Genomic DNA, 22,464 nt, shown 5'->3' with positions numbered 1-22,464 from the left:
AGAGACTCACGGGAGCCTCGACGAAGCGCTTGCCGTTATTGTTCAGATCGCCTGTCAATCAGCGCGCCTTTCTGGATGGGCGGAAACTGGGGGCCCTTTGGCACCGCCTCTTCCTGGGCTGGTGTGTAGGGAGGCCGCCAGGCCGCAGCGGCTGGGAACCAGCCGCGTGGGCGGGGCCGCGTTGCACGGCCCTACAGTTGCTTCAACGTGAAGCGTCGGGAGTGCAGCGAACCTCGGGGCCGTGAGAGGGGGGCTTGGCCCGGTGCGAGCGCGGGGGCGGGGCCGCGGCCGGGGCGGGGCTGGAGGAGGCGGAAGCGGCGAGCGAGCTGGAGCCGGAGCCGTAGCGAAGCCAGCGTCCGGGCCGGCGGGACGGCGTCGGCTGGGTTGGCCGGGGCGGCGGGGCGCTAGAGCCGGGGCGGGCGGGCAGCGGGCCGGGGATCGAGGCCGGGGGTCGGGTGACGGGCGGGCTGAGCTCCCGCCCCCGCGCAGTCCTGCGGAGGATGCGGCCGGGGGCCTCGGGGCGGGGCGGGCGGTGGCGGCGGCAGCGCTAGCGGCGCAGGGGGTGGGCGGCGGCGGCATGAGGCGCGGGGCAGGCGTCCGCGGGAGGGAGGCGCTGCCCGCGGCCCGGCCGCTCCCGCTGCAGCTGTTCGCCGGGTTCGCCGTGCCCTGCCCGCGGGGCCCTGGCTGTTCTCATCCCGGCCGCCGCCCGGGCTGCCGCTGGTGACCACTCGCCGCGCCGCCGGAGGCTTCACCCGCGCCCTCCCCCAGGACGCGCCCGTGGAGCTCCGGCCTCTTCGCCCCGCTCGCGGAGGCCGCGCTGCGCGCCGGGCGGCGGCGAAGCCGGAAGATGGCCTGGGTGCTCAAGATGGACGAGGTGATCGAGTCCGGGCTGGTGCACGACTTCGACGCCAGCCTCTCGGGCATCGGGCAGGAGCTGGGCGCCGGCGCCTACAGCATGAGGTACCAGTGCCCGGGCGCGGGCGGGAGGGCGGGCGGGCTGGCGGAAGCCTGTGTCTCCTTGGGAAAGGCCTGCACGACCCTGGGCCTCTGACCGCGCCATGGAGCCCCGCGGGCCTCTGCCCACGGCGGGGGCCGGCGACGGAGGGCGGCCCCGCAAGCTTTGGCCCGGGGACCGCCCCTGAGGGCTGCATTTTTGCTGTAAAATACGCCCCGCTGTTAGGATGGCTTGAGTTGGGGGAAGGGACTTCCTTGCCTTGCAAGTGATTTACAAGTCACTTAGAGCTGGAATACAGTGTACGAAATGCTAGGACTAGTGTTGGGAGAACACTCTCCAGGGTTTTGGCATTAGTTCCTATTCTGTTCTACATTGTAGCCTTTATTGGTTGCAAATTTTAATCACTTGATATTCCCATAGTAATTATCATAAGTGAAAGTAGCCACAGGGGGGAAAAGCACATTAACTTGGGTTTTTTAATTGTCTCAAAGTGAAGTTTTTCACTGGGGGGACTACCCTCTGAGGCTGTTTCCTTTTGAAGAAGGCTTTAAGATGCACTGATTGCACCACAAACAAGAGTTTGTTTAGTCTCAGCTGTCTGAGACTAAAGCAGCCATTCATTTTGTTTAATTTTGATAGGTTGAAACAGATCTGAACTTAGTCTCTCGCCTTTATCCTGAAGAACACTGGGTTTTTCCTATCAGTTTGGCAGCTCTGTATTTTTATTTTTTTAGCAGTTTTATGGAAATATAGTTTACTTAGTATACGTTCACCCGATTAAAGTGTAAAATTCAGTGGTTTGTCAGTTTTTCGTTAATGCGAATTAAATGAGATTTTGCGAAGAGACTCTTTAAAGTAATGACTGATGTCTTTGACGAGCTGTCCAGTTTCCCAGTAGCTTTCATACCTCTCACTGCAGCTCTGGGGGAGGACAGGGAGCATTAAAGTCTTGAAGAAGAACGACTTCTGGGTCAGAGCAGGCCTTGGATGGTAGGGGCTGCTCCCTGAAATAATTTGGCTTTTAAATCTTAAACAGAAACTCTGAGCTGAAAAGTGGAGATGTTTCTTAGGGTGTGGAAGCACATGGATGAAAGCTTCAGGTCGCCGGTCTCTGACCCTGATTGGGTCTGTGCTGGTCTGCCTGAACTTGGCACTTCCTCTCTCTGCAGCTGTGCAACTTGAGGGCTCTGGATGAGGTGGCTTATTTTCTAGAACAACTGTCTTAGTGTTGAGGAAATTGAGCTACTGAAAGTCATAAGGTCACCCCAGTCGGCAGTACAAGAGGCACTGATTCACAGTGAAAACATGTGTGGGCCTCAAGGGCCATGCTGCTTCTTGAGACCCTGGACTTGCAGTGAAGGCAGAAGAGGGCAGGTGAGGCAGATTCAGTGTTTCTTCTCAATTATGGTTAAGTGAAGGTTTGCTGCTGAGAGCTTTGCTTACTGAGGGTTATTTTGAGCTTTTACTTTTTTGTCTCGAGTTCTGTGTGTTTCAGCCAACTAGTGAACTTTTGTTTATGGTCTAGAAGGAAAATCTTGATATTAAACCTTTTCACTACCTTGTCCTTAAAGGTATTTTCTGACATCTTTGTAATTCTGTGTCTTTTTACAACACTTTCCATGGGGACTTTTTCCATTGATTGTTTTTGGTTATTGGTTATATGGTATGTGTCATTTAATCTGAATTTTCTAGTATCTTTGAAGGCAAATACCATTTTTAAGGAGCTTATTTAGTTTTTTGTACTTAATTGGGTCCTCAAGAGGAGCCAGGAGGGTACTTGCCTCTTGCAAATTCAAGGCCCATTATTTCAAATACAAATTTAGGAAAACTCCAAGATTGCCTTGATCTGAAGAAGGTCTGAAGAAGGCTTTAGGCTGTTGCAGTCCTCCTTTGATGGCCCTTACGCTTCCCACGCCCGGCCCTGGAGCTGGGGAGTGCCCAGCCTCCTCTCTGCAAGGGCAATGGCCTCCTTTCCTCAGGCATCGGGGAAGCGGGACATTCCCAAGCTCCAGGGAAGTAAGGCTCATGATTCTTGTCTATTTCATTTGTTCTCTCAAATTCAAGAAATAAACTTTAGGCGCTAAATTTGAAATTATTGGAAAAAGTGACGTCTTGATAAAAATTTGCTCTGGAGGCAGCTTTCCATTTTTCTTTCAAAGTGAAGTATGCTTGAGGGACTTCCCTGGAGGTCCAGTGGTTAAGACTCCGCGCCGGAGTGGTAGGGGATCTAAGATCGCACTTGCCATGCAGTGTGGCCAAAAAAAAAAAAAAAACCCAAATTGAAGTATGCTTACTGTATTTGCTTTTTGTATGGCTTAAACCAAGAGGTATTTCTAAAGACTTCTTTAGGAAATGATTTCTTCAGCTTTGAAGGAAGATAGCATGAAAGAAACGTGTGGTTTCTCTCAGTGGTCTGACAATTTAGAAATATATATTTGCATTAAATGATGTAGGCTGATAGTATTGGGATATGATGAGGCTAATTTCTGGTAAAATCTTTGCTTCCCTTTTTTTTTCTACACTCGTTCTCATTGTCTGTTTGTGTTCTTCTGTGTGTACTCTGGTATCCCATTTGTATGTGAGGCATAGGCTGCTGCAGATTCTGTTTGAAATGAGGCAGGTCATAAATGTTTTTTAAAATCTTAGTTACAATATCAGGAGTCTAGAGATGGTTGAAGAGACCATAGAAAGCTAATAGACCAATCCTCTTCTTGTAAGTGTGTAAACCAAAGTTTGTAGTTGTTAAAGCGATTGTCAGTGGCACCACCATTCCAAGTGAGGACTGAGTTTCCCCTCACTGAATGAAGGCCGAAACCCATTGTAACTTGAAATCTGGGTCATTCATGTTTTGTGAAGTAAGGAGCAGATAACCAAAGGACTTGAAAAAGTAAAACTCATTAAAACTCTCCTAGGAGGGTCTTTTGGGCCACCTGGTAAATTTATTTCCATCTTAAGTGTTCACATGAAATGTATAATCTATAATAAGTTAACTTTCAGGATTTAACGAGTAATTTGAAAAATAAAAGTAATGTCAATTCTTTATGCATAAAAACTTTTTTAATATTAAATTATTACTTTACAAAGGGCATTGGTCTGAGCCCTCTTAAACTTCACTATGGTATACATCTGTTTTGAAACAAAAGGTATACTTCACGTATTCTTAAGTGAGAGGTACATTCATAGTTTACAAATAATTTGCTAAATCAAAACTGGTTTGGGGTGAAGACAGATTTCCTATATTGATTGAAAGATTAAAATGTCAGTTTATAGACCCTTTGAGGTAATGGGAAAATTTTAACTTTGATCAGTGTTAAGTTAGTAAAAGATGACAAAGGATATGGTTTATTATGCAGCTATTAATAGCTTATAATTTTCTTTGGGTCTCATGCTAAAGCAGAATGTCCTTGATTAGGTGACATTTCTTGGAAGTATAGAAAATTTTCAGGATCAGTGAAATTTGAACAATTTATTAGGGTGGTACCTGAGACTGCTTCCAGAATTGGCAATAATTTCTATAAAATTTCTCATTTCAAATTTTAAAAACTTCTTCTGCGTTTAATCTTGAAAGAATTTAATAAATTGTTGATAAAAAAAGATACTTCAGAGTATAGTATCCATATTTGTTATTACCTTAAAGCAGGGATTGGCAAATCTTTTCTATAAAAGGCCAGATAGCAAATATTTAAGGCTTTGTAGGCCAGAGGGTCTCTGTCACTCTGTTTTATTTGTTTACAACCCTTTAAAAAAATGTAAAAACCATTCTTAGGTCCTGATTGTACAAAAACAGGCCAGCTGGGTTTGGCCTTTGGGCTGTAGCTTGCTGACCCCTGCTGTAAAGGCTAGATTCTAATAATATACTTTGATTGCCTTGGAAAAACATTTGCTGTGTATTGAAACCTTATATTCAAAAAATAATTTTTATGTAGACTAAGAACTCACTCAGCTAATTTATGTACCTCCTATTGTTTGTCCATAGATTTTATTGTGTTCAATTTTTAAAATCAGGTGTTCTCTCCCCGCACTAAGTAAGATTTAGTACAGTTTATGCCCTTCAATCAGGGCTATTTGAAACTTGGTAGTTTATTGATACGGTCTCATAAATGTGATATGTTTCATCAGAGTGACACACTTATTAGTTTGCTAGGACAACTTGAACATTTACTTTTGGTGGAAATACCATCTGATGGTTCATCTTATTTTGCTGTAAGTTCTGTGACTGAATTTAAAAGAAGTTCTGTAATATTTATTTTGCTTGCTTTGGGACATGTCTGATACATGGTTGTGAAATTCTTCTGTGTTGAACCTTGGTAGTAGAGTCTTTTTGTTTTAAACTTTCTGAGTTTATGAGTTAGGAGTTTATGTTTACAAGTTAAAAAGATTGTGTAGATTGTTGACATATACCCTTTACCCAGCTTCTACTTCCATAACCAGAATACAGTCTTCAAAACTGCCTTGGTGCAGAACTGTTACCTAAAGTGCAAAATTCATTTGAATTTCACAGGTTTTTTTTCTCTATTGCCCTTTTTCTAGTCCAGGTTCCAGTCTAGGATCCCATATTGCATTTAGTCTTTACCTCCTTCAACAACAATTCCTTAGTCTTTCCTTCTCTATGACTCCGACACTTCTGCTATGTAATGGTCAGAACCATTGTTTTTAAACACATAAAAATTTTTTGGAAGTAACAATAGAATACCTGTGAATACTATTTAGCTTTTAAAGGATCTCTGTCATTTTAGCAGAATGATTTTTTTAAAGGCTCATTTTTATTTTATTTTATTTTTTAATTTTATGGCTACGCTGTGCAGCATGTGGGATCCTAGTTCCCCGACCAAGGATTGAACCCACGCCTCCTGCATTGGAAGTGCAGAGTCTTAACCACTGGACCTCCAGGGAAGTCCCAGCAGAACAATTTTGAGTAGAGTAGGACCACTGTTGATGTCATTCATTTATAGATTACTTTGTCTCAGTCTACCTGAATAGAATGGTATGCTGTGTCCTTTGTAGTCTCTTCATAAGCAAGAACTTTTAAATTTTATTAATTCATTTGAAATAACAATTACAAACCATTATATATTACCACAAATATATTTTATTAAAAAACTTTTTTCGGAAACAAAACACTTTGTGTTACACTTGTAAATTTCTTTTTTTTTAAACATCTTTATTGGAGTATAATTGCTTTACAATGATGTGTTAGTTTCTGCTTTATAACAAAGTGAATCAGCTATACATACACATATATCCCCATATCTCTTCCCTCTTACGTCTCCCTGTCTCCCATCCTCCCTATCCCACCCCTCTAGGTGGTCACAAAGCACCGAGCTGATCACCCTGTGCTATGCTGCTGCTTCCCACTAGCTATCGGTTTTATATTTGGCAGTGTATATATGTCCATGCCACTCTCTCACTTTGTCCCAGCTTACCCTTCCCCCTCCCTGTGTCCTCAAGTCCATTCTCTAGTAGGTCTGCATCTTTATTCCCATCCTGCCCCTAGGTTCTTCATAACCATTTTTTTTTTTAGATTCCATATATATGTGTTAGCATACGGTATTTGTTTTTCTCTTTCTGACTTACTTCACTGTATGACAGACTCTGGGTCCATCCACCTCACTACACATAACTCAATTTCGTTTCTTTTTATGGCTGAGTAATATTCCATTGTATATATATGCCACATCTTCTTTATCCATTCATCTGTTGATGGACACTTCAGTTGCTTCCATGTCCTGGCTATTGTAAATAGAGCTGCAGTGAACATTGTGGTACATGACTCTTTTTGAATTATGGTTTTCTCAGGGTATATGCCCAGTAGTGGGATTGCTGGGTCGTATGGTAGTTCTGTTTTTAGTTTTTTTTAAGGAACCTCCATACTGTTCTCCATAGTGGCTGTATCAATTTACGTTCCCACCAACAGTGCAAGAGTGTTTCCTTTTCTCCACACCCCCTCCAGCATTTATTGTTTGTAGATTTTTTTGTTGATGGCCATTCTGACTGGTGTGAGGTGATTCCTCATGGTAGTTTTGATTTGCATTTCTCTAATGATTGATGTTGAGCATTCTTTCATGTGTTTGTTGGCAATCTGTATTATCTTCTTTGGAGAAATGTCTGTTTATGTCTTCTGCCCATTTTTGGATTGGGTTGTTTTTTTTTTTAATATTGAGCTGCATAAACTGCTTGTAAGTTTTGGAGATACATCCTTTGTCAGTTGCTTCATTTGCAAATATTTTCTCCCATTCTGAGGGTTGTCGTTTCGTCTTGTGTATGGTTTCCTTTGCTGTGCAAAAGCTTTTAAGTTTCATTAGGTCTGATTTTTTTTTTTTTTAATTTCCATTTCTCTAGGAGGTGGGTCAAAAAGGATCTTGCTGTGATTTGTCATTGAGTGTTCTGCCTATGTTTTCCTCTAAGCAAACTTCTTTAATATTTGGTGTAGAAAAGCAGATGGATTCTCTTATCTGCTATTGGAATATATTGTTTTGGTTGACATATGTGAAGAAAATCCAGCCTCACGTAGATATGTGTTTGGAAAAGGGGAGATTATTTTAATAGCCCTTTTAGACCATTTTGGAAAGTCGTCTGATAATATACCAGCACTTGAAAAGTGGTAGTTTCTTAAAGTTACAATGTGGACTCTGAAACTGTATCAATGTACTTTTTGTACTGTTACATTAGAATCAATTTGTCTGTTGTGAACTTTGATTGGGTCTCTTACCCTGAGTAATTTTGAAATATGCATGCATTGGTCATTTGGAAAATAATGATTTCTTGAGTTATGCAGATCTTCTAAATGTTGACATTTTTTTTATGCAGTATCAAAAAATCATATTCCTTAGTATCACCACTGGACCATCAGAGAAAGTACATGGTGGAGGGTGCAGATTTTATCATTGGTAACAAATGCTATCACAGTTGTTTTCCTTGAAATGATAGGCTCGCTTTATTCATTTTTGAGGAAATTTCTGTCAGATACTCAGGTATGAATAATCATAGTTTGTCAATATTTATTTCAAGTAAAAATGATATTCTGTGAGAGAAGCTGCTAGATCAGCTCACAGATCATAATTTCATAAAAAACTTTTCCTTGAGACAACCATTGCACTTAGATGTGCAGCAGAAATACCTTATACCTACCCAAGGACCAATATTTAATAAAATTAATACTTTTTATACAATGACTGCTAGTGTAGTTTGGTGCCACTGCCTTGATTCATGCCAAGGCACCTGCAGTTTTAACCACCATCGGTTTTGTGCAAATGTCAACTGAGTGAGAAAGGTAAATAATGGTTCAGTGTTATTCTGAGAATAGGTTTGACCTCCTGAACCCTTGAAAATCTCAGGTTCCCCAGGATTCCACGGACCACACTTTGAGAATCTCTAGTCTAATGTGTGCCTAGAGTTTGGATACTTAAAATATTTTCTATTAAATTAAAAACAAACTAGAGTTCAGAGAGTCCCGGTGTCACTCAACAAAGGGCAGAGCTGGGATTTGAAGCTCCAGAGTTGAGATCTGACCTCCACTTCTTCCCATTGCACCCTTTGCTGCCCACCAATGAATAACTGAGAAGTCTTCTCAAAGTAGAAGAAAATAATCTTTCTGGATAGGAGAAAAATCAGTTGGGAATGCTATATATATAATTTATTTTTTTTTCTTGTCGCTTTTTTTATTCTCTTTTTCTTCTCTTCAGGACCTTGCTGAACTTATTAGTTCTAATAATTTGTAGGATCTCAGATTTCCTAGTTGATATCTTTAAATAATTATAGATTTATTTCTTCCTGTGTAATCTTTTTTTTTTTAACATTTAGTTTTTCGCTGCGTCGGGTCTTAGTTGTGGTGCACGGGCTCTTTGCAGTGAGCGGGCTTCTCTCTAGCTGTGGTATGTGGGCTCTGTAGTTGCGGCACGTGGGCTTAGTAATTGCAGTGAACGGGCTTAGTTGCACTGTGGCATGTGGGATCTTAGTTCCCCGGCCAGGGATCGAACCAGTGTCCCCTGTGTTGCAAGATGGATTCTTAACCACTGGACCACCAGGGAAGTCCCACTTCCTGTGTAATCTTTACATTTCATTTTCTTGCCTTAGTGTGTGGTCTAGCCTTCACTGCAGTGTTGTTTAGAAGCACTAAGAACTTGAATCTTCAGCCTTCTTACTGATTAGAGAATGCTTCCAAAATTTCATAAATAGGTTGTCTCTGTTTATAGCTGAGATTGGTCCTCAATTTTCTTTTCTTTTCTTTTTTTTGGTTCTCCTGTCCTTTTAAAAAAAACATTAAGGCTGTATCAGCTTCAAGTGAGCAGGAGAGCTTTCTCTTTATGACCTAAACTTTTTTTTTTTTGCAGTACACGGGCCTCTCACTGCTGTGGCTTCTCCCGTTGCAGAGCATAGGCTTCATAAAATGAATTAGAAGTATTTCCTCTGCTTTTGTTCTGTTGAAGGGTTTGTGTAAGAGCTGCCATTGAAAGTTCGCTAGAACTCGCCTGTGAAAGTTTACTCTGGGGGAGTATTAACCACAATATCAGTCTCTGTAGGATTATTTTTTAAAGCTTTTTATGTGTTTTTTTTTTTGGCTGCTTTGGGTCTGCGTTGCTGCACGCTGGCTTTCTCTAGTTGCGGTGAGCGGGAGATACTCTTCATTGCGGTGCATGGGCTTCTCATTGTGGTGGCTTCTCTTGTTGCAGAGCATGGGCTCTAGGCACGTGGGCTTCAGTGGCTGCGGCACGCGGGCTCAGTAGTTGTAGCATGTGGGCTCTAGAGCACACGGTCAGTAGTTGGGGCACGCAGGCTTAGTTGCTTCGCGGCATGTAGGATCTTCCAGGGCCAGAGATAGAACCCGTGTCCCCTGCATTGGCAGGTGGATTCTTAACCACTGAGCCACCAGGGAAGTCCTGCTTTTTATGTCTTGAAGAAAGCTTTGGTGTTTTTTCCTAGGGAGTTGTTCATCTTATCCATATTTTCAAATATGTTGGCATAAAGTTGTTAATATTCTCATCTTATTAGTTTTTATATTGTTAGTTATATCTTTTTTACTCATACTGATCAGTGCCTTCTCTTTTTGATCAGTCTCTCCTAGACATGTATCTCATTTTTTAGGGCACACTGGACCAGTCCTTTTGTGCACTTGATTCTTGTTTGTCAGGAGTAGGAGAAGTTCCAGATTTTTAAAATTTTTATTTATTTTATTTTTGGCTGCACTGGGTCTTTATTGCTGTGCGTGGGTTTTCTCTAGTTGCGGCAAGCAGGGGGCTACTCTTTGTTGCAGTGTGCAGGCCTCTCATTGCAGTGGCTTCTCTTGTTGCGGAGCACGGGCTCTAGGCACGTGGGCTTCAGTAGTTGTGGCTCAGGGGCTCAGTAGCTGTGGCTCGTGAGCTCTGGAGTGCAGGCTCAGTAGTTGTGGCACACGGGCTTAGTTGCTCCATGGCATGTGGGATCTTCCCGGACCAGGGCTTGAACCCCTGTCCCCTGTATTGGCAGGTGGATTCGCAACCACTGCACTACCAAGGAAGCCCCACTACTACTGTCTTAATTCTTGGTGATTTCAAAAGATATTTAAATGGGACTTCCAGTAACCTGACACTTCTGTTTCTTGATTATCTTTCTTATAATGACATGATCTCAGCTACTCAATCCTATGGTCATAGGTTAGACCTTGGCAGTACCAGTCATGCAGCTGACCTGTAATCTCAAATTCAGAGTTCACCTGCTGCCCCCTGCCCTTCACTCACTACCTCATTACCCTTCTCCTGCCATCACTGAACCCATTAAGATCTACAGTCACTGATGCTGCTCTCAGTTCACTGCTCCTTACCCTCTTGAACTCCTGTTTTCTTCCCCAGCCAGTTTAAGTTTCCCTGGTCAATCATTGTAATTACCTTTTGCATATACCTTTGTCTCCCTTGCCCCCCTCTTGCTTTATTCCCCTCTCCTATTTTTTTTTTTTTTTTTTTTTTTTTGCAGTACACGGGCCTCTCACTGTTGTGGCCTCTCCCGTCGCGGAGCACAGGCTCCGGACGCGCAGGCTCAGCGGCCATGGCTCACGGGCCTAGCCGCTCCGCAGCATGTGGGATCTTCCCGGACCGGGGCACGAACCCGTGTCCCCTGCATCGGCAGGCGGACTCTCAACCACTGCGCCACCAGGGAAGCCCCTCTCCTATTTTTTATTTTAATAAAACTATAACTCTGATTAAATCTGATTCTTCACCTCTTAGGTAGCTGAATGTGGCTCTAGGAAAGCACTGATTGGGCCTCACTGGAAGTGCATGACCTCAGCTCTCAAGTGCATCCTTTTGCTGCTCAGTGGTCTCACCTCAGTGCCCTTGTCCATTCCCTCTCCAGTCCAGTTCCTTTCCAGCTCTCCGTATGGATGGGGTGGCTCCATCTCAGACCCACAACTCTTCCTCCTAGGGCCTACTTTCAGTTGATTTCCATACTTGGTACTTTACTGAGAAAATTGAACTTCCACATGACTGTACTGGCTTATAAGTTTTTCTTGGTGTATTTAGGTGTGGTTTTTAAAATTATTTATGTTTCTTTGGTTATTTGGGGTTCTTGAATCAGTGAGTTAGTGTATTTCATCAATTCTGGAATTCGCTTATTAGCCTTTATCTCGAATATTGCCTCTACCCCATTCTTTTCTGAGACTTCAATGTAAAATCTTCTCACTTTGTCTTTTCTTTCTTAACATCTCTTCTGCATTTTCTATCATTTTGCTCTCCATGCTGCCTTCTGGATAACTTCTTTTACCTATATTCCAGATTCCTTATATATCTTCATTTCTGTGTGAGCTGTTATTAAATGTGAGTTCTTAATTTTAGCAATTTTATCTTCCGGTTCTCAAAATTCTATTTGTTCCTTTACAGGTTTGCTGTCCCTTGAAATTTCCTGTTCCTTGCAGATCTTTTCAGGCTTATCTTTTATTTCTTTCAACAGAGTAAGCTTAATTTTATCATACAGGTACGGTAATTCTGGCATCTTGAAGTCTTCAGTGGGTATTGGTCTATGTCCAATCAGGAAAAGAGAGAACACTGAGATGTTTCAAGCAGAGAAGGATTTAGTGAAGTATTTGATTGCAAAGGTGCTAGAAGGGTTCAGGGAGGAGAGTTGGCTGCGGGAGGCATGGCTGCTGATGCCCTGAGCGCTCCTGCAGCTATGGTTGCCTCTTCTGCTCTTTCCCACTCCCTTTTAATTTCCCACCAGTGCTTCTTCCCTTTGGAGCAACCTAGGAAGATTCCAGCTGGCAAGAAGTCTTGTATGTAGTTTTCAGGCCTCTAACCCTCTGCAACAAAGGCAGAAAAGAAATGAATACCAACAGACAGAGTCTTCTCTAGGTTCTTGCTCCTAAAGTCGTGTTTGTCTTTGTGTGCCTGGTTATTTTTGGATACTTGCATTTCAGAATTACTTGGAATAATTCAAAGCCTTGAGTCTTTTCATCTGCTTGTCAGATCCCTGGGCGGCCTACCTGTCTGGGATATGAGATGACAAAATCAGGTGAATACCAGAAATTCCTATCGTTCAGCCTGGTAGAAATTATGACAAATTATCTGGAGACCTAGTTTTTCATTTTAGTAATAATTGATTACCAGTGCTACAATTTATTCATCAATTTAACAGATATTTGAGCTCCTTCTTTGTGCTAGATGCTGGATTTAGTCAGTGAAGAGAAATCAATTTGGAGGGTGGTTATATACTTATGGAGGTTACAAATTTAAGTCTCGTATACTGTTGGAAAATGAAACGCTTTGTGGATAGAGCAGGAAAGGGGAAACTGGGAGTACAGATGGGAAGATTACAGTTGTCACTGGAAAGGTGACATTTGAATGAAATGAGCCAGTAGGACATCAAGCAGAAGAGGGGCCAATGCAGAGAGGCCCTGGAAAAGGCGGGGAAGGAGTCTGGCTGAGGCAGAGAGACTGTGAAAAGGAAAGAAGAGCAGATTGAGTAGGGCCTTGTCGAACCTTGTAGGGACCCTGGTTTCGAAAGTGAGCTGATGGGGAGAGTTCAGAGGAATGAAATGATCTGAATTCTGTTTGAAGAGGCTTTCTCTGGCTGCTGTGTTGGTTAGAATGCATTTTCTTTTGAATTAAGTAAAAAATTAATTGGGATTTCATTAACAAATGATCTCTATGTGTTTATATGTTAAGTTTATTCAAGAGTCTTTTAGCACCTACCATGAGCATAGTAGCCTATAACCAAGTGAATAAAATGGTGGTTGCCTTATAGAATCTGAAGCAAATAAAATTTTATTTACTATATGTAACAGTTTACTTACAAATAGCCATTCTTATGCAGTCTGATGTCTTATTTTGATGACCTGTATGTAATGATCAACCCAAGCAGTTAGTGTTAAGATCTTAAAATTATTCTCCATGTCACTTTTTAGTATAATTAACTAAATGCATCTGAGTTATAGCTCTCATCTCATTTTTTATTTCTTTCTCACCAAGAGAACTTTTTTTTTTTTTTTTTTGGCTGCACCATGTCGCTTGTGGGCTTTTAGTTCCCCGACCAGGGATTGAACCCAGGCCCTCAGCAGTGAGAGCATGGAGTCCTAACCACTGGACCGCCAGGAATTCTCTCACGAAGAGAACTTGAAACGCTTACATATATATGACATAGAATATGTATGTATTTTCATCTACCATGGAGCCACTTTGACTGCTGTGGTTGTTTTTAATAAAGAGAGCTGCTCTGAATCTTAAAGTACCATTTGTAAGTTTCCTGAAAAGTTTTTATATCTGCTCCAAGGTTTTTTATCCCTGTCCTGGAGGAAGGCTGGGGACCATTCCTGACTATGTGTTCCTCAGTTATACTTTTGACTTAGGAGTGTTTTGACAGTTCCTAGGTATAAATAAAGAAGGAGAATTAGTGGGTAATTCAGTCCCTGACTAATCAGTCTGGTGCTTTAATAGAAATGTATGTGGGAGGAGGGAATGCAGGGTTTCCCTTTCATTTCATTTATTTCCACATTTTGCTTTTAAATTGAATTTAATTAAAATGGGGTAGCCAGATATCTGAGTCAGTTAACAGCTTGTAAGAAGAAATAAACAATTCAGACAAGCCTTTGCTGTTCTTGTTGTTATAGTAGTTATTCATTTGGATATTTTGCTGTTTTACCTTTTATTGAGGAATGGATGTAGAAAAACCATCGAGATATAAATGTACAGCTCAGTGAATTATCTCAAAAAAAGAAATACCCACCCTTCATATGTTAATGGTGGGAATGTAAAATGGCGCAGTCACTTTGTAAAACAGTTTGGCAGTTTCTCAACAAGGTAAAGAGTTACCATATGACCCAACAATTCTACTTCTAGGTATATATCCAAGAGAATTAAACATGTCTACACAAAAATACATGCAAGTGTTCATAGCAGCATTATTCATAATCAAAAAAATGGAAACAAGCCAAAGGTCCACCATCCAATGATGGATAAACAGAATGTGGTATATTCATACAATGGAATATCATTCAGCCTTAAAAAGGAATGAAGTACTGATACATGCTACAAAATGAATGGACTTGAAAGCATACTAAAAGAAGCAAGTCACAAAAGGCCACATGATTCTTTTTGCATTAAATATCCAGAATAGGCAAATCCATAGAGACAAAGCAAATCAGTGGTTGCCAGGGTTGGGGGATAGGGAGTGACTGCTAAGGGTATGAGATTTCTTTCTGAGGTGCTGAAAATGTTCTGGAATTAGATAGTGGTGAAGACTGTACAACTCTGTGAATATATTTTAAAAAACACTGAATTATACACTTTAAAAGGGTGAATTTTGTGGTATGTAAATTATACCTCAGCTCCTTTTTTTTTTTTAAAGGCAAACCAGACACATCCATGTGTGTTTAACCACCAAAGTTAACAGAATATAGACAGTACCCCAGAAGACCCCCCCATCCCCCTCCCGATCAATGACCCAAGTTATTCTTGGGGGGAAAAATAGCAGCTGTTTCTACTGCTACTGTTTGCTTCTCAGAAGAAGCCATTGTTGTAGACTAAGTATGAAGCGTTATGCTCTCAGCGTTTAGCTGGGACCAGCAGGGAACTTTTTGTAAAATACCATTTAATCAAATGCTTCTTTGTGATTTCATGGTGCCAGTGTGACCTACCTTTCAAAACAGGTGGCTATGTACTCTTGCTTTTATTTATTTTTTAATAGAAATGAGTTTAAAGTTTTTAACTAATTTTTTTCACATAACTTTTTTTTTTGTACCACATGTATTATTAGCGTGATCTCTTTGTCAGTAGTTTGGACTTAACTATTAAATATTTCTTATTTTAATGTTCTGCCTAATCGTAGGCACCCCCCCCCAACTCACACTAGAGGTATGGTTTATTAAAACTATCTTTTGGGGGAGCCAGATTAGCATTAATAGTTCTTTTTTTCTACATATCATATCTGATCTTAAATTTTAAAAGAAACTACCCCTAAATATTTTTATGTTTTTAAATGTTTTAAACCCAGAATAAGGTCAGTGTTGATTTTTTTTTTTTGCTTTTCAGCGATGTCTTGGCATTGCCAATTTTCAAGCAGGAAGATTCCAGCCTTCCATTGGATGACGAAACCAAACACCCGCCCTTCCAGTATGTGATGTGTGCAGCAACGTCACCAGCTGTGAAGCTGCACGATGAAACGCTCACGTACTTGAACCAAGGTTGGTACGGCTGCATCACACTTTAAGAGTTCACAAAAATCTGAAATAGGGTTTTGGCATTGCAGCCTAGATTAATGGTAATAATTGAAAATTAGATTCTTTTTCTCAATTTTTACAACTTTAGTTGTAAAATTGTAGGAATTTTAGTGTGAGCCAACAAAGCAATTGTTTGTGGAAACTTATTTGCACAAAGAGGGTCTGTGGAACAAGATTTATTACAGGATTTCTTTAGACAAAATCCAAAGGAGGAGCAGGTAATAAAGGATGTCAGTTATTTTTAGGAACATGGTTTCAGTGTGGAACTTGAGAATGAATCAGAAGTCCAGCTAGCAAGGGACTTGGTCTCAGGAACGAAGCAGGTTTGTGCTGGTAATAGAGTCCAGCAAGGTGGAGTCTGTGGCTAAAGTAAACTGCGTCAAATCTTGTCTACACTTAATGAGAATACTATGTTACGGTGATATGAAAGCGAGAGTGGGCAGAATGGAAAACGGAGATGTGAGGGTAGGATATACAGTTGGAAAGAGGAAAGGATTTTTTTTGAGGTGCTCTCAGCAGTTTGGGCACTGGCCAATGTGACTTACCAATGTAAACAAAAGTACTTAGTTATGCAGGAATTCATTTGTTGGAGACCTATACTGAAAGCATGTTGGACTCTTATTTTTAAAAAGAATTGAACGTTTTTATTGTTATAAAAATAGTACATACTTCGTAGAAAAATTGGGGAATATGTCAAGGGATAAAGCTGAAAGTGGACTTCAATTACATCCCCCTCAGGAGAACCAGTTAACATCCTAGGTATGTTTCCTTGTCTGTATATTTATTTTATTTCAACAAAATGGGAATTAACATCTGTTCACTTAGGAGTATATTCTGATTATTTTTCTGTCATTAAATAGACTCTTTAATTCCTCAAACTTTTGGAAGGAACTATAGATTTTAGACTACTTACTAGTGATTATTTCAAAATGTGGAAGAATAGCTTCTAACTTTTCGTTTAACATATTAATTTAGAATTTATGAGGTTTTACTTCAGGTAATTCTAATTTGTAGCCTATGGCAACACTCTGATTTTGTTGTTAATATTATTTTAGGATTTGTTTGGGTAGGCATTCAATTTGAGACTTAAGGTTCTTTCAAATCTGAAACTTAAGAGTCTCTATGGTAATCTCTTTTAGCTATAAAAGTATCAGAAGAAGCAGTGTAGAGGTAAGGCTACAATATTCAGTGTAGCTTTATTTCTAATGACAAAAAAAGGAAATAACCAGAATTTCTCTTACTTAGGGAATAGTTGAATAAGTTACATGTATACCATGGGATGAATGAGCATGTGCACATACACCCCTCTGTTTAAAGAACATTGGATATGTCTGTCTGTTGGCCTGGGGGAATATCCATAACTTATCACTGTTATTGTTAAACTGGATAAAGACATCTCACATTGATAAAAATTGCAGTCCACCATCTATAGTGATAATGTATTAGACCTGCATTCACAGAGTGTTGACTGTGTATGAAGCAGTGTACTAAATACTATATGTATGTTGTCTCACTTCCCACAATAACCTGAGGAGAAGTGTTATTGATCCATTACAGATTTTAAAAACGGAAGCTTAGAGCAGTTGATAGACTTGCTCAATGTCAGTTTGGTCAAGCTTAAATTTTAAAAAATAGTTACTGAATATCTACAGTAGTGTGCACAAGTCTTTTTTTTTTTTCCACACCGCCCGGCATGTGGACTCTTAGTTCCCCAACCAGGAATCTAACCTGAGGCTCCTGCAGTGGAAACATGGATCCCTAATCTCTGGACCACCAGGGAATTCCCCACAAGTCTTAGGTGTACAGCTCAATGAATTTTTACACAGATCATTCCCTTGAAAATACTACCTATGTCCAGTATTTCCAGTACCCTGGCAGGCTCCCTTGTATCCCCCTCCCAGCTGACACCCACGTTTATGGTAATCAGTATAATAAGTGCAAGTGATTTACTGGCATGTGACTATGCTCCCTGCAATATTAATGATGAGTATGTTCTTGGTTGTAGAATTGTGTTAATTTACCTCTTAATTTCTCCCAGGCTTTTAAGGAAAAAAAAGTGGAAAAGTGAACTGCATATACAGGCTGCATTTTTGAAAACATATATTTGAATAATCATTAAAAACGCATTTGAGTAACCATAAAGAAATTCTACTTTTATACACTTTTTAAAAAGAAATTATAATACTTTAAACTTACATGAATATCAGACAGTTCTTTCACAGGTTTCTCTCCTAGCATTTATCTCCTAGCATTATATTTTGACAAAAGGTTCTGAACCCAAGATTTTTTGTGAATCCCCTAAATCATTTTCAAATTTTTAATGAATGTATATTTTTCTAAAGAGAGGATCCATAGCTTTTCCTAGATTCAGGCTAAGTTTGAACCTGATTGAAATGTTGCTGGAGTGTCTTTCACCCCACCTCTTTTAATTTTTTATTTTTATTTTTTTGTGGTACGCAGGCCTCTCACTGTTGTGGCCTCTCCCGTTGCGGAGCACAGGCTCAGCGGCCATGGCTCACGGGCCCAGCCGCTCCGCGGCATGTGGGATCTTCCCGGACCGGGGCACGAACCCGTGTCCCTTGCATCGGCAGGCGGACTCTCAACCACTGCACCACCAGGGAAGTCCCACCCCACCTCTTTTAAACTGATAAGTTAACAAAGGTCCGGACTTAGCAAAGTGTCTTTTTTTTTTTTAAATTGAAGTATAGTTGATTTACAATATTGTGCCAGTCTCTGCTGTACAGCAAAGTGACTCAGTTATACACATATATACATTCTTTTATCATACTCTTTTCCATTATGATTTATCCCAAGAGATTGTATATAGTTCTCTGTGCTATACAGTAGGACCTTCTTGTTTATCCATTCTAAATGTAATAGTTTGCATCTACCAACCCTAGACTCCAAATCCATCCCTCTCCCTTCCCCTCTCCCCGCTTGGCAACCACAAACCTGATCTCTGTGTCTGTGAGTCTGTTTCTGTTTTGTAGATAAGTTCATTTGTGCCATATTTTAGATTCCACATATAAGTGATATATTTGTCTTTCTCTTTCTGACTTACTTCACTTAGTATGATAATCTCTAGTTGCATCCATGTAGCTGCCAATGGCATTATTTTGTTCTTTTTTACGGCTGAGTAGTATTCCATTTTATATATTTACCACGTCTTCTTTATCCATTCATCTTGTTGGTGGACATTTAGGTTGTTTCCATGTCTTGGCTATTATGAATAGTGCTGCTATGAACATAGGGGTGCCTTATCTTTTGAATTATAGTTTTGTCTGGATATATGCCCAGGAGTGGGATTGCTGGATCACATGGTAATTCTATTTTTAGTTTTCTGATGAACCTCCATACTGTTTTCCATAGTGGCTGCACCAGCTTACATTCCCACCAAGAGTGTAGGAGGGTTTCCTTTTCTTCACACCCTCTCCAGCATTTGTTGTTTGTAGACTTTTTAATGATGTCCATTCTGACCTGTGTGAGGTGACACCTGGTGGAAGTTTTGATTTGCATTTCTCTAATAATTAGTGACATTGAGCATATTTTCATGTGCCTACTGGTCATCTGTATGTCTTCTTTGGAGAAATGTCTATTAAGGTCTTATGCCCATTTTTCGTTTGGGTTGTTTGTTTTTTTGTTGTAGCATTGTATGAGCTGTTTGTGTATTTTGGAGATTCAGCCCTTGTGGCATCACATCATTTGCAAATATTTTCTCCTGTTCCATAGATTATGGTTTTTTTTTTTAATAGTTTCCTTTGCTATGAAAAGTCTTGTAAGCTTGATTAGATCCCATTTTTTAATTTTTGTTTTTATTTCTATTGCCTTGGGAGACTGACCTAAGAAAACATTGGTACAATTTATGTCAGAGAATGTTTTGCATATGCTCTCTCCTAGGAGTTTTATGGTGTCATATGTTTAAGTCTTTAAACCATTTTGAGTTTATTTTTGTGCATGGTGTATGGGTGTTTTCTAACTTCATTGATTTACATGCAGCTGTCCAACTTGCCCAGCACCACTTGCTGAAGAGACTGTCTTTTTCCCATTTTATATTCCTGCCTCCTTTGTCAAAGGTTAATTGGCCATAGGTGTGTGCATTTATTTCTGGGCTCTCTATTCTGTTCCATTGATCCGTATGTCTGTTTTTGTACCAATTCCACATTGTTTTGATTACTGTAGCTTTGTAGTATTCTGAAGTCTGGGAGAGTTATGCCTCCTGCTTTTTTTTTTTTTTTTCCTCAGGATTGCTTTGGCAATTCTGGGTCTTTTATGGTTCCATACAGATTTTTGGATTATTTGTTCTAGTTCTGTGAAAGATGTCATGGGTAATTTGATAGGGATTACATTAAATCTGTAGATTGCTTTGGGTAGTATGGTCATTTTAACAGTATTAATTCTTCCAATCCAAGACCATGGGATATAATTTCCTTTATTACTGTTTTATAGTTCTCAGTGTATAAGTCTTTCACCTCCTTGGTCAAATTTATTCCTAGGTTGTTTTTTGGTGCAATTTTAAAAGGTACTGTTTTTTTACATTCCTTTCTGGTATTTCATTGTTAGTGTAAAGAAATGTAACCGATTTCTGAATGTTACTCTTGTATCCAGCTACTTTGCTGGATTCATTTATTAGGTCTGGTAGTTTTTGTGTGGAATCCTTAGGGTTCTCTACATAGTATCATGTCATCTGCATATAGTGACAATTTTACCTCTTCCCTTCCAATTTGGATACCTTTTATTTCGTTTTCTTGTCTGAATCCTATGGCCAGGACTTCCAATACTATGTTGAATAGAAGTGGTGAGAGTGAGTATCCTTGAGTGTTTTTTTTTAATTTTTAAAAATTTTTTATGTTTTTGGCCACGCTGTGTGGTGTGTGGGATCTTTGTTCCGCAACCAGCGATCGAACCCACACCCCCTGCGTTGGAAGCGCAGAGTCTTAACCACTGGACAGCCAGGCAAGTCCCGGGGTATCCTTGTCTTGTTGCAGATTTTCACAGGAAGTCTTACAGCTTTTCTCCATTGAGTACTGTATTGGCTGTGGGTTTGTCATAAATGGCTTTTATTGTGTTGAGATATGTTCATTCTATACCCACTTTGGTAAGAGTTTTTTTATCATGAATGGATGTTGAATTTTGTCAAATGCTCTTTCGGCATCTTTTGAGATGATCACGTGGTTTTTGACTTTTCTTTTGTTAATGTACTGTATTACACTGTTTCATTTGCATATGTTGGACCATTCTTGTGAACTTGGGATGAATCCCACTTCATCGTGGTGTATGATCTTTTTTATGTGTTGTTGGATTCGGTTTGCTAATGTTTTGTTGAGAATTTTTGCATCTATATTCATCAAAGATATTGGCCTGTAATTTTCTTTTTGGTGGTATCTTTGTCTGGTTTTGGTATCAGAGTGATGGTGGCTTCATAAAATGTCTTTGGGAGTGTTCCCTCCTCTTCAGTCTTTGGAAGAGTTTGAGAAGAATCAGTATAAGTTCTTTTTTGTATGTTTGGTAGAATTCACCTGTGAAGCCAACTGGTCCTGGACTTTTGTTTGTAGGAAGTTTTTTTATTACAGTTTCTATATCACTTCTGGTGATCAGTGTGTTCACATTATCTGTTTCTTCTTGATTCAGTTTTCATGGGCTGTATGTTTCTAGAAAGTTGTCCATTTCTTCTAGGTTGTCAAATTTTTTGGCATATAATTGTTCATAGTATTCTCTTATTCTTTTTGTATTTCTGTGGTATCAGTTGAGATTTCTCCTTTTTCATTTGTTATTTTGTTTATTTGGGTTCTCTTTTCTTCTTGTTGAGCCTGGCCAAAGGTTTGTCAATTTTGTTTACCCTTTCAAGGAACCATCTTTTGGTTTTAGTGATTGTTTTTCTTTTCTATTTTTTAGTCTCTGTTTAATTTATTTCCTCACTGATCTTGATTATTTGATTCCTTCTGCTGACTTCAGGTTTTGTTTGTTCTTCTTTTTTATAATTCTTTTAGGTAGTAGTTTAGGTTATTTATTTGAGATTTTTCTTGTTTCTTGAGGAAGGCCTGTATTGATGTGAACTTCCCTCTAGAACTGCTTTTGCTGCATCCCATAGATTTTATATGGTTGTGTTTTCATTGTTGTTTGTCTCAAGGTATCTTTTTAATTTCCTCGTTGACCCATTGTTTTTTTAGTAGCATGTTGTTTAGTCTCCATTTAATCTTTTCTCTCTCATTTCTTTTCCTGTTGTTGATTTCTAGTTTCATGCCTTTGTGGTCAGAAAAAATGCTTGAAGTAATTTCTATACTCTTAAATTTGTCGAGGCTTGTTTTGTGCCCCAGTATGTGGTCAATCCTAGAGAATGGTCCATGTGCCCTTGAAAAGGCTGTGTGTTCTGGGTTTTTTTGGATATAAAGTCCTGAAAATGTCAATTCAGTCCAACTGTTCTGTTGTGTCATTTAGGACCTCTGTTTCCTTACTGATTTTCTGTCTGGATGGTCTGTCCATTGATGTCAGTGGGGTGTTAAAGTCTCCTACTATTACTGTATTCCCATCACTTTCTCCCTTTATGTCCATTAGTATTTATGTTTTTGGGTGTTCCTATATTAGGTGTATATATGTTGCCAAGTGTAAAACCCTGTTGTATTGATCCTCTTGTCATTATATAGTATCCTTCTTTATCTTTCTTTATAGCCTTTGTTTAAAAGTCTGTTTTGTCTGATATGAGTATTGCTACTCCCTTTCTTGTCAATTCTGTTTGCATGAAATATCTTTTTCCATCCCCTCACGTTCAATCTGTGTGTGTCCTTTGTCCTAAGGTGGGTCTCTTGTAGGCAGCATATTGTAGGCTCCTGTTTTG

General features: G+C 40.1%; 1 protein-coding gene across 2 annotated transcripts in view; it reads left to right on the top strand.

Annotated features, from left to right (window-relative positions):
• The first annotated feature begins 360 nt into the window (after positions 1-360).
• The window catches only part of UBP1 (upstream binding protein 1), a 68,525-nt gene continuing 46,421 nt past the window's right edge, over positions 361-22,464 (top strand). The window contains exons 1-3 of one of the 2 annotated variants that reach the window (XM_029242292.1): positions 361-383; positions 769-960; positions 15,445-15,596. In XM_029242292.1, the coding sequence (XP_029098125.1) occupies positions 848-960; positions 15,445-15,596 (265 nt within the window). In that variant the 5' untranslated portion in view covers positions 361-383; positions 769-847. Of the gene's footprint in view, positions 384-594; positions 961-15,444; positions 15,597-22,464 lie in introns of those variants that run through there. The other variant, XM_029242293.1, reaches the window with a different exon arrangement.

The sequence above is a fragment of the Monodon monoceros genome, unplaced genomic scaffold (assembly GCF_005190385.1).
Source record: "Monodon monoceros isolate NGI ecotype Baffin Bay Population unplaced genomic scaffold, NGI_Narwhal_1 Super_Scaffold_3, whole genome shotgun sequence".
NCBI lineage: Eukaryota > Metazoa > Chordata > Mammalia > Artiodactyla > Monodontidae > Monodon > Monodon monoceros.
Note: the sequence above shows the minus strand (reverse complement) of the source record. Positions and strands in the feature narration are given on the sequence as shown.